The 12,882-nt window shown below is 37.8% G+C and overlaps 1 protein-coding gene across 3 annotated transcripts in view; it reads left to right on the forward strand.

The window, feature by feature from the left end:
* adam12b (ADAM metallopeptidase domain 12b) overlaps nt 1-12,882 on the forward strand; it is a 106,268-nt gene that overhangs the window by 72,543 nt on the left and 20,843 nt on the right. For all 3 annotated transcript variants that reach the window (XM_058399816.1, XM_058399814.1, XM_058399815.1), the window contains exon 12: nt 11,677-11,854. In XM_058399816.1, coding sequence (XP_058255799.1) covers nt 11,677-11,854 — 178 coding nt within the window. The remainder of the gene's footprint in view (nt 1-11,676; nt 11,855-12,882) is intronic.

Consider the following 12,882-nt stretch of genomic DNA (forward strand, 5'->3'; position numbering starts at 1 on the left):
GAGTCTGTTTGAGGACTATCTGAGGACTAACTGAGTAGAACTCAACACACTGGATGTCTTGTGATTTGTTAGCGTCTTGGGTGCAAACTGCGAAAGTGGTCACAAATGTATTTTATGGGCATATGTGTGCTTGCTTGTGAATTTGAATCTGTTTGGATCTGTGGTTGTATACACAGTTGCTTTTTATAGTTCTGCTGTGTATTGTTGAAACAGTTTGGCTGTTTAAAGGCTCACTGTGGGTATTTTGGTTTATTACAGATGATATCTTTTGAAAGGTGTCGATAGCCCAAGGTCAGACTTGTTTACTGTGATCCATTAGTGGTTCCATCAGACATCCACCTGGGTCAAACTTATTGACAGACCACATAATCTGATCTGATCTCGCCCTAACTTCCTGTCAAGCTGGGAAAAGTGAAGAAGAGAATTTCATGTGATCATGCAATAAATAAAGGCTTCTTCTTCTTCTTCTTCTTCTTCTTCTTCTTCTTCTTCTTCTTCTAATACCAGTCAGTAGAAATGCAGTTTAGATTATGAGCCTCCCTGAACAATTTAGTCTTTAGTCCCTCTCACTCTGAATGAGAGAAGTAAATGTGCCTGCAATATGAAGCATGTCAGATGACATTTGTGCAGAAAGCACATCTGATGCTATCACAGACTGCATATCACTTTGGCCTTTTATTGCTATTCCTGCATGCCTAATCACAAACGACTCTCTTATCACCTCTGCAGTGCCCAGCACAGTGGCGTCCTGATTCCAGATTGGTACACGCTACTAAACAGCTCTGATTAAATGACTATGTCTGCTTCCACATTTCACACGTCGCACTGTTATCAGAACAGTGCTAATAAGGTCACTTGGTATAGCGTGACGAAAAGGTCTTGGTGTAAAATGGGCTATCTAATATCGAGCTTTGCATTACTTTGTCTTTCACTGTTAATAGAGGTGATATATTTATAGCCGTGTGTGAAGTTGTATGTCAAAATAGGAAGAGGGTGGGTGGGGGGGTTGATATCAAACATGCTGATGGCCTGTGCTGGAAGGCTAAATTTCCCAAAGGGAAGGTTGATTAACATTGTTGGAGTTCTGGTCTGGTCAAAATGGCTTTAAGCTAACATCATCCAGTGGAACTCCCAACCTTTTCCAGGAACATTCAGGCAACACACGAGCTCAGCTGAAATAATAATCATCTGTGTGTGTGTGTGTGATAGAAAGAAAGGAGAGAGGGAGAAAGAGCATTAAACAAAGACATGCAGGGAAAAATCTCGGACATTTTCCTACAAATGACCCAGGGACTCATGTTGACCTGCTGTCTAGATGAACTTTCTTTTTTCCTTTTATTTTAAATTATTTATTTATATTTCTACAATGATTACTCTCTCTCTCTCTCTCTCTCTCTCTCTCTCTCTATCTCTCTCTTTATAATTTGTTTTTCATGATCAGTCCTACTGTCAGGTTTGCTTACTTGTGGGGAAAGAGCTGGCTTTGCTTTAGATCTGATCTCACTTCTTCCCAACTGAAAAAAAAACCACACTTTAAGATGTCAAAAGCGCTGCAGGTGCACTGGCGCCTGAACACAGGTCTGCTCAGCATGATGCTTGGAGTGATTGGCTCTCTGAAAACACTAAACTTCAGGAAACTTCTGATGTTTCAATGCACATTTTAAAAACAACAAAACAAAAAAACCACAAGCATTTTATTCTTTATTGTACAGGTGTCAAACTCAAGGCCCACAGAGCAAACACAGCCCACTGCCTTGTTTCATTTGAGTGTGAACTTGCAAATAGAGTATTATAACAACCCCTAGTACCTACTAGTCCAGATTTTTTAACCCTAACCCTAGAATTCATAGCAGTCTAGTAGCATAGTGACTGCCACTGTCCAGAACACATGGGATTACATCTCACAGGGTTAAAACTGTAATCTGTTGCATTTGATGCAATACAGACCCACAGGTTAAAAAAAATATTCAGAAGCTGTTTAGTGTCCTTTAGTGTAATTCAGTGACTCTAAACCTCAAAATGTAACACCCAACAAAGAGCAAAATTAATTAATCATAAAGACAAGAGAGAGAAAGTCTTCCTTAATGTTATATAGCCATTAACACATTAGATAGATAGATAGATAGATAGATAGATAGATAGATAGATAGATAGATAGATAGATAGATAGATAGATAGATAGATAGATAGATAGATAGATAGATAGATACTTTATTCATCCCAGAGGGAAATTTACATTAATGCATTAACTTTTAATCAGATCAATACATTTGACTGCCTAGGCCTGATATTCTTAGAATTGTCCTTTTCTACTTTCAGCATGTCATGGTTATGACAAAATTGGTGCGTTACCTTCAGCCCCAGCAATGACTGTGTGACATGTCACTGATCATTCACACCTTTTTCATGTTACTCCTCATTAGCACTCCTGTTTAAGTTACGATTTCTGTGTGTTTTTGTGTCCCTTTGTTTGTCAAGCATTTGTTTCATGGTGTGTTTGTAGTGTGTTCCACAGTGGTTCTGTTGCCTATGTGTTCTTAGTTTATAGTGATGTTTTCACAGTTTTTTTGTTTATGTTTGCCTTCACTTTGGTTTTAATCCACAGAATAGATATTTTCAAGGGCTCACAAAAATATTGATTTTTGCCACCTGTTTCCATTTGATGAGGAACCTTAACACCCATCTGCATAATGTAAGTGTGCAAATCTAAGTAGAAAAGTCCACTGATTTATAGCAAATTTTTTCTTGCACCACAGGAAGACCCAAATAAGGAGCAACACCACCAAATCTGCCTGCATTTGTTTTACTGCAAATTGCAACATAGTTATATATGAGAGAGAGAGAGACTATTCAGGTCACGTTCATTTCTTCGCTTATTCAGATGTTTCTTTCAACTCTGAAGTGTTAGTGTCAAGGGACGTGACAAAGAGCAAATGAGAGGGGGAAACGTTCACAAAATCATTTATCTTTGAAATTTTCTTTCCTTTGACTTCTTAATCTAAATTCATGTCAGTGAAGTGACATGTTTTTCCATAGCAATTGTGAAAATGGATGTAACAGCTCTCTTTTTACAACAGTTGCAGTCCACCCACTTAAGGTGGTACATAATAAGACTTGGACTTGATTTGGCGAAATGCACAATTCACTACATTCACCACAAATGAAATACACTCAGCTCCAGAAATATTTGTGCCCTAAAGTGGCTCAGTATCACTGAGCATGGCATAGTGACCTGGCCATTGTTCTGAAAGATGATTGGCTCAAAATCCCCCTGGCCACTGTGCAAGACTTCATGACAAGAATTAATGCTGTATTTGTCGCAAAAGGATGCCCTACACCATACTAATCAATTATTGTTGTCTAAAACCAGGCATTTCAGTTTCAACCCCTGTACATTATAGCACAGTGAAATTCTTTCTTTGCAAATCCCAGCTTTTTAGGAAGCTGGGGTCAAAGTGCAGTGTCAGGCTCCTGGCTGTATCCCTGGAGCAGAGAGGGTTAAGGGTCTTGATCAAGAGCCCAACAGTGGCAGATTGGCAATGCTGGGGCTCAAACCCCTAACCTTGTGATCAGTAACCAGTAGTCTTGACTGTTAATTCACCTCTCTCCCACGACTGTAGTTTGTACAGTTATAAAACTTATTCTTCTGGGTTTCCCTCACCATCCTCCTTACTGTGCAGGAAATCAGTATCTCCACACGTTGTATCTTTTTAAATTGTCAACTTCTTCACAGTTTTGTTCTATGGCCATTAGTGCTTATAGAATCTTATATCCCTTACCTGTTATTCCAAGTTATTCCATTCAGTGTCCAGCTGTGTAGTTTGTGTTGAAACCACAGTACAGCAGGTGACAAATCCACATGCAGATGGAGGAGTATGTGCTTTTACACACATTGTACATCCTCATTTGGTCAGTGCTGACATCCTTTCAGTTTGTGATCAAAGGCAAGAACAAGACTTTCAAAAAATATAATCATTTTTAAGCATGTTTATTTATCTTTCTGATGGCAAAACCTTTTGACAAAAAAGGGGTCTTTAAAGGAAAAACACTATCTGTAAAAATTTAAAAAAGTCAGCCGTTTCTTTGATTGTGTGGAAAATTTTGTAATGTATATTTTAACATTCCTTTGCATTTTTCTTGCCAAGAGTGCCAATAATTCTGGAGTCGGCTGTATAATGTTGATGTCGGACAGCTGATTTCAAGCTGTATTTGCTATAAGCAGATGTCTTTTTATCCCGTTCTCTGTCCTTGAAAAATGAGCCGCACAAATTTGAGCCTTTGAGTGGTTTGAAAATAACATTACTGGGCCTATGGTTTGCTGTGAGGATTTAGTGGACCAAACAACTGAAGTTTGATTCAGGGCTGAAGGATTTGCTGGGCACCGAGATAGTTGTGTGAAGTGATTCCAGAGGGGAGGTTTAAGGGGTTGCACAGATTGTGGCTAGGAACAGAGGGATCAGTTTGGTTTGGCAGCAGAGAAGAGAGTGAGGCGAGTAGAGAATCCTAGAGGGTCTGAGTGGACACGCACACTTGACTCGTGTGGGGTGTGTGTGTAGTGTGTGTTTTCACGCTTGTGTGCACGGCTGGCTTTCCTTATCTGCATACTTCCTGCAGCGCCACTGGAGAGTGCACTGGCAGGAAAATGTCACTCACACACACTTTACAGCTCAGTTTTCGGAATGCTGTCTTATTCTGGCTCGCTGTCTTGCTCTTCCAGGCTCTGTGAACCACTCTGACCTGCCACCAGACCTTCCAGCTTTGGTCCATGCCAAGTGCTCCAAGTTCCTGTTAACCCTGAGCCAAGCTTTGGTGCCAAATACTTAACATGCCAAAAGCCCTTCTTGCTCTAGCCATTAATATTCCACTCCTCCCAGCACAAACTGGGACCAGGTTCTTGGGCGTTATGTCATTATTCACACTGGGCCTGATTCAGAGTTGACGACTTAAGTATCCAAAGTCGGCACCATTAATATTTATGATTGGAAAGTTCTCTGTATTCTGAGGTGGCTTATGCAGGTGATTAAGTTGTACTTCACATATCTGATGTTTTTTTTTCCCAATAATATCTAGACCATGACCTTAGCATAAACTCTTCACTTTAAACCTGAAAAAATAGCAGATTACTTTTTTCTTCACTGTCTTCACAACTACAAAATAATATAACATAATTGCAAGAGACCATTATAAACAAGTAAACATGAATAGCACAAGTTTGAATCTCGCCAGATTTAACAATACGATTTCCACCTACATCATTCAGCAACACTTTTAACAGATCTTATTATATGCATTTTACTTTTCTGTATTGTGCAACAACAGTTACGCTGTATTTTGTGCACAGCATAATGAAGCCAAGAGATACTAAAGTGGAGAATATTAGGAAATTATGTCTTGCGTGTTATTTTAGATACTTTTAATACTCATTTGTTAATGCTAATTTTTTTAGTTGAGGTGCTCTCCTGTAAAGAAAACCCATGGTTTGAAGGATTAGCTGATCAAGAACTCATTAGCTCACTTTAAATGTATTTTAGAATTTTATCAAAAGAAAAATATTAAAAATGTATTCCAAATGAGAAACAATGCCTCTGAATAACATTCTATTTCTTCCAGTGTCCATTATGGAGAAAAATGTACATAAAAATTATTCATGACCTTTATATGGATGACACTATTAATTACATGATGTTGACATATTTATTTATCTGTTTAATACTGGCTTCAAGTGGCATTCCATAATTTTCTGAGTGTTTTTACAGTCTAAAAAATAAATTTCAGCATGACATATTATGGTTACATCATACTGTCAGACAGTGCCCCACAATGTAACCCACAAGGAAAATAAGTAAGATAAGATCAGAATTACTTGAGCCTTGCTTCTGTTTCAGGCAAACAGACAAATTCCACCTCACAAACACATCTTCTACATAACTGAATACCGACATACGTATTCTCAGTATTAACTCCTCTGCACTCACTCAAGCTCTATGGATTTTTGGCTTGTTATTGTCAAATGTAATGGTCATTAATACTCCAGTACTCATTTTTCACTTCTTAGACAACGTATTGTTAGCAGTCCATCCAACAAAAAAAAGAATAGTCTGACGACAACATTGCAAGGGCATTCCTTTTTTCCTGATATTTCAACATCATTTATTTTTTCAGAGATGAGGTTATAGTGGGGGGTTAAGCAGAAGGAAATTGTCTTGGTGTGAAGGTAATGAGGAACACGATGCGACGGAATCGCATGCCATGAAAATTCTACCTTTTCTATATGAATGTTTCTCGTGGTTTTGCTAAGTCATACAGGTCAGGTTGTTAATAACATTCTGTATCATGAAAGGAAGATGAAATTTTGTGAAACTGTTTTTGGCCTTGGGAATCAAAAAGCAATGAATATGTACAGGTCTATAGATTTGTGACAATTCAAAGAAGCATTTGTGCCATATATGATCTTGTGAATCTCAGAAAATAGCATTGAGTATGAGATGAGAATACACCCGGGATTGGATACCAGTCCATCGCAGCGCACTCTGCACAGCACGCACACACACACATACACACACACATATTCACACATTGACACACAATATAGAGAAGCCTACTGCCATGATTTTGGGAGGTGGGAGGATATCAGAGAACCCTCATGAACACAAAGAGAACTGGAGAAACGTTTGAGAGACTATGTTAATACAATGATACAAATGAAAGGAAATATCTATTTTGACTCGGGGCACTGTAAAGAAACTATTATATTTACAACTGATGTAATGAGCCATAAAGTAGTTTTTCAATTATTAGACACCAACCTATTTTTTTAGACTACTGTAAATGCTGCTTACAGGGATCCACGAAGCATAGACATGGGTTTTTTGTTGGTTGATTGGTTTGTTTTGTTACTGTCACTTTTCTCAAACCTATATTCAAAGTTATACTTATTATTTATGTTTTTTTGTTGTTCTTTACTCTTTTAACAGGTCGCAGGTAACAGGAACTGAATGTGTTTAATCCATACCTCAAAACACAACACAGTGTAGGCTTATAAATAATGCCAACATGCATTTAGTGTGACATGTAATTAAATAATGCACCTAATATGTTAATAGTTGGCTAATATACATTAAATACACTTAATGTCATGTACTCTGTCAAATGTGGATTACAGGTAAAGAATTCCCTCATATTGAAATGTAGCTTGTAGCTCATAATTGAATAAGTGTTAAGTTAACTTATTTACATTAAACCCTTTCATTAAAAAACATTCTCACTACATACTTGTCTCTTTTAATACTAAAATACTTTTTCAAGTCTTGCACAATTCATTATACACTATTTTTCAAATAGTGTAAGAACCTGAGCATCTCACCCACATGTGCTTTTCGAACATCCCTTTCTGATGAAATTGGAAATAGTCCTCCGTTTGCTGTTATTATAACCTCCAGTCTTGTGGAAGACTTTCAACTAGATTTTGGAGCATGACTGTGAAGATTTTGCTTATTCAGCCACAAGAGCATTCATGAGGTCAGGCATGGATGTTGAAAAGGCCTAATGCACAGTTCATCTCAGAGGTGTTCATTGAGGATGAGGTCAGGGAACTGTGCAGGAAACTCAAGCTCTTCCACACCAAACATCTCTTTTTACACAGGAGTATTGTCATGCAATGTGCAATGGGATACTTGTAATACTTTAGCAAACAAATATATTCTATTCCATTGTGTGTTTCCATGTTTGTCCAACTGTTTGGGGAAGAGCCACATAAGGGTGTGATGGTCAGGTGTCCACAAACCTTTGGCCAGTGTATTTTGTGGCTTATAAAGGTTGTAGGTTGTAATTTGTATTATGTATGCACAACCATAATTTTGGCATGTGGCATTTAGCTTTGTGCGCTCTACCCATAATTACAGAATTGTGTGTGTGTTTTGTTAAGTTAAAACATATTGCATGGGAGGCAGGGGTGTGAACTTCAACCCTACACCCCCCAAGGGAGTGCAGCTGTTCATAGCCAACATTTCCTCTTCTTAGTTCCTCCCTTTATTCCTCACTCCTTCTTTCCTCTTTTTTTTCCCACTTTGTTTGGCTGTGCTTTGCTAGCACTGGTGACGGTTGTTCCTGACTCAGGGAGGTTTGATTCCCAGCAGTGTCCCCCTGCTTCCTTTCCAGAGAAGTGTTAAGACCTCTGACTAAACTTCCACTTATATGAGACCTTTTCAGCTGAATAGAAGGGCAGGGATTATTGGGAAGGACAAGGGCATGAATAAAGAAGGAAGAGGTTATGTGGGAATGCTTCAGAGTCCTGTGTAAGGGAAAATTGAAGCGGTAGTGACGTTAGATTTGGTATCACTACTTGCCCTCAGTTTCCTGATATCTATAAACCTGCAGTTCATTGTTCCTGGGTTGTATTTTGTTCTGTAATCAAATAGTTCAGGCTATTTGCACAAACTAGTCTCCAGTGCATCCTAAGGGCTTGCAGACAAAAATATTCTGTCTTGAGCTTATGGGTCACTAGTCAACTCATACATTAATGGCTGTGGGGTGCTGTTAAATAGCCGGTACAGTAGAAAAACAACGGGGCAGATGACAAAGAGACCCGAAAAGTAAATTTATTTCCTTGAAGTCTGAAAATATTTCAGAATAGACGAAATCTGTTGTCTAATCAAGGTGAAACAAGACATAGGTGAGAGTTATTGAGACATCTCTTGTGCTGGGGCTGATGGATAGTGTAGTTCTGCACCTCTTTGGCGCTACAATGACAGATTTTAAAGCCCTAATGCCATCCTCTGAAGGGCAGAAGGGTTGAGGGATGTGCAATGTCCTCAACAGAGCAAAGAGGCTGAGTGACCTCTGAAGTTAGAAAGGGACGGGTAGCCATTGGTTCTAATTGGGCCAGGAGCCTGTCATAAAAAAAATAAAAAAATAACCTGAGGGGACACAAGATATCGAGTCATTCTCAAATGGTTCTGAACAAATTTCCCCTTCACTATTGCTTCCACATCAGGCAGTTCTTCTTCAGGAAGATTAGCTGAAACTATGTCTGGTAGACATGCAAGTGCAAGATTATGGAAACCATAAGTTTGAACAGTGGAAACAAGGCAAAACCATCCAGTATACAAGAGAGTGTGTTTTTATAATCCCTGTAAATAAAATCCATACACTGCCCATAGTGAATTTCATTTTGACCAGCATTGTGTGAAAGAGTACGATTGGAGCGGTTGCACATCGCTATTCATTCCCACTCGGCTCAGACAGGTGACACATACCAGCTCCTTGCTCATTTTTAGTTGACTTGACTTGTTTAAACATGACAGAAAAAACTGCCAGTCGCTGCTGTAGATATTTCATCTTCCAGTCATGATTAAGTTATAAGGAGCTTTTATTGGTACACTACCAGTCAAAAGTTTGGACACACCTTTTAATTCAATGTTTTTTGTTTAGGGATTTATTTTCTACATTCTAGGACAATACTGGAGATTTCAAAACTATGAAATAACACACATGGACTTAAGTAATCCATATCTAATGACAAAAAACAACAGTCAGTTGTTATTTTAAGACACGAAGGTCAGGTGTTCTGGAATAGTTCTCGCAAGAACAGTATTGTCAAGTGCATTTAAAAAACCCATCAAGCACCATGATGAAACTGGCTCACATGAATACCATCCCAGTAAAACAAGACCAAAACTTACCTCTGCTGCAGAGGAGAAGTTCATTTAGAGTTACCAGCCTCAGAAATCACCAATTAACAGCACCTCAGATTAGAGCCATTATGAAGGCTTTACAGAGCATCAGTAGCAGACATATCTCAATATCAACTGTTCAAACGAGATTATTGTGTATTTCGGCCGCCTTCAGCATTGTTTTACAATGAAGAAAGAAATAAACATCAGGAAAGACCATGGAATTAGAAGGTGTGTCCAAACTTTTGACTGGTAATGTACATCCCCAAATAGCATAATATCATACACTGGTTTATTGTATTGCACATTTATTGCAGTGATTTATTTATTTTTGTTGTTATAAGGGTAGTCTAAAATAGTTAAGATGGAAATTTCATTTGTAGCCTGTGTGTGGCTGTTAATTGAGTGGTTCACACATTCTTTGCTGAACAAATAAAACAGCCTAAAAAAAAAGGCATGACCTGAAACAGTTTTTGGTTTATTAAAAAATTAAAAAATTAGATTAATTGAATCCTTTTTTTACATTACTAGTAATAAACATTAGCAGCTACACATCTCCAGAAAAACCCTGTGTTTAATCCAAATAAAAGGTGAATTGCTGTAATTAGTTATAGCTAATCACCACTGTCTATTGCTCTGGAGGGTTCGAGTTCTTTCTTTAAATCTTTACATTTTGTTCTCTGACTTTTAAATCCTGTAGTCAGGCACTACCATTAGACTCTTTGGCTTTGTGTAATTTTGTGTACCTTTGACCATGGCATGATTTGTTTACAGAAACAACATAAAACACACACCTGATCTTACGCTTACTGTCTCTGTGGCAATTCTTAAATGCCGATTATGAAAAATTGTTAGCTTGCCAAATGATCAATACATTTAAATATGATTCATAAAATTTCCATTTTGATCAAGAGTCAAGCTGTGCAAAGAATAAAATGTTATTTACCTGCATGTTGCCTTGATGATTAACCTTTTTGTACACACTCTTTCAGTCACACACACACACTCTTTCAAAGCACATGGGATAATGATCTGATCAGAATTTAATTATCATATTTTTAAATGAAGCAAATGCCTAATGACTAATACAATCAAGAGGAAATTTCACAGTTATTCATTGTGTATTATTATATTAAAACATGTACCCATACATAACGAAGATTTTAAAATAAACAGCATGTAGTAAACACCCAGTGGGTTGGTGCTAAGCCCCATTACCTTCATGAGCATCAAAGTTTTTATTTTAACTCCTCTGCATTCAAGCAGAGATGTACTAACTCAAGGCCATGTGTTTGCAGCCTAATGTTCCTGAGGCTCCTCTCCTGGTGTTTGACTTGTTCATAGCTGGATTTTGTTTCTTAGTGTGTCTCACCATGGTGAACTTTTCAAACACCCAGTTTAAATGGAGCAACCTTAAAAAGGGAAGTAAACATGAAACAAATGAACTCATCTTGTTCTGCTCTCAGATCTGTCAGTCCACTGTGGCTTCGTTCTAGCTTATCATGAGTCACAGCCTCTTTGACTGGGAGATTTTATATGATGCTCAGCTTTGGTGCTTTGGTTTTTAAAGTGCTATGGTACAGCAGGATTCAGAAACTGTTTTTTTTTTTTTTGTATAATCATGCTCCTAATGACATATCATAGCAAATTTAATGAGCATTTCCATCATGACCTTTTACCATTATGAGACTTAGCTGGACAATTTGCTGCATGGATGTCAAAGAGTAAGAATTTAATTATACTGATTCATGTGTTGCTGGGATTTTTTTAATATATCAAAGATCATGTCTTGAAAGCAGACAACACCTTAAATCTGATTTACTGACGTACATGTGAATTCCAAGAAATACAGTTCACCACAGCCAGAGAAAAGAGGTCACCTTGTAAGCCCAAAAGAGAACTCTGTATGCTGCTTATTCACACTATACTCTATGCACTTAGCTAGAAGGACAAAAATGAATAGACTTATGTATAAATCTGTCATGTTCATCTCTCTCTTTCTCAGGTACCCATTCCCCACTGTGTTCAGCACATGCAGCAAGAAGGATCTTGCAGCCAGTCTGGACAAGGGAGTGGGAATGTGTCTCTACAACATTCCAGAGGTCAAAGTGCTGTATGGGGGACAGAAATGTGGCAACGGCTATGTGGAGGAGGGAGAGGAGTGTGACTGTGGAGAACCAGAGGTAAGATTTATGTATTTATCTAACTTATATTCTAGTTACATGGTGATATATACATAGTTATACATATACATAGATACATAGTATATACTATCTGCATTGTTTTACAGCCCTAAGTTGTGTAGTTTTTTTTATTATCTGGTATTAAAATGTATACTGCATTAGTGAAGCTTTCTTTCAGGAGTGTCTAGTGTCAGAGCTTTGTAATAGTTTTTTTTTTTACCACTGAAAACTCTTCAGGACAGAGGACTTCACTGTAATTTAAGACTTTTTATAATATTAATTTATGAAAAAAAGAATGATTATAAAAGAAATGGAAATGAACAGAAATAGGATCTAGCTTTTTCTAAACTGTTCCACAGCATTAAATGCAACAGTCACAGATATAAATTGTTCTTTGAGTTATAAGAGGAATCTTTGTGGCATAAGAGGAATAAAAAAAATGTTATAGGAAAACAAGCATCTTCATGGTGTTAATAGAAACTTCATTTCACATCACACCAACCAGTCTTTGATAAATTCTTGTATGAGCATACCTTATTGTGTTTTATTCCTTATGGCCAATGATACCACCTTCACTGAATAACAGCTGTTATACAGCTGTATTACAGTGCAAAAAAACTGTTTAGGCCAATAATTATGCGTGCAGTAACTTTGTCAAAACAATCAATCCAAATGTATACGTGAATTGTTATTTCTTTTTGCTCAGTATGACAAAGAAAATGTTATATATAATTCCTTCATGTGATCTATTTTGGGCCTTCACCAATGCCTGGTTGCTCAGACAGTTCACCAGGTTAACGTTTTGAAGACCATTGGGTTCGGTCAGATTGATCAGTTTGATTTAAGGCAAGATTTATCATTCTCCATGTGTCCTTTATGTCACACACCAAAATATGAGAAGGCCTTTAACAACACATTCACACATCTGGAAGGATGCAGAGATCACAAGCCAAAGGAAGGATGAATGCCCAATAAAAGGACATTATTGGATGGCCAGATGAGGGACTTCCCCCGGTTTTACTCTTTCC

The sequence above is a fragment of the Hemibagrus wyckioides genome, linkage group LG09, assembly GCF_019097595.1.
Source record: "Hemibagrus wyckioides isolate EC202008001 linkage group LG09, SWU_Hwy_1.0, whole genome shotgun sequence".
Lineage (NCBI taxonomy): Eukaryota > Metazoa > Chordata > Actinopteri > Siluriformes > Bagridae > Hemibagrus > Hemibagrus wyckioides.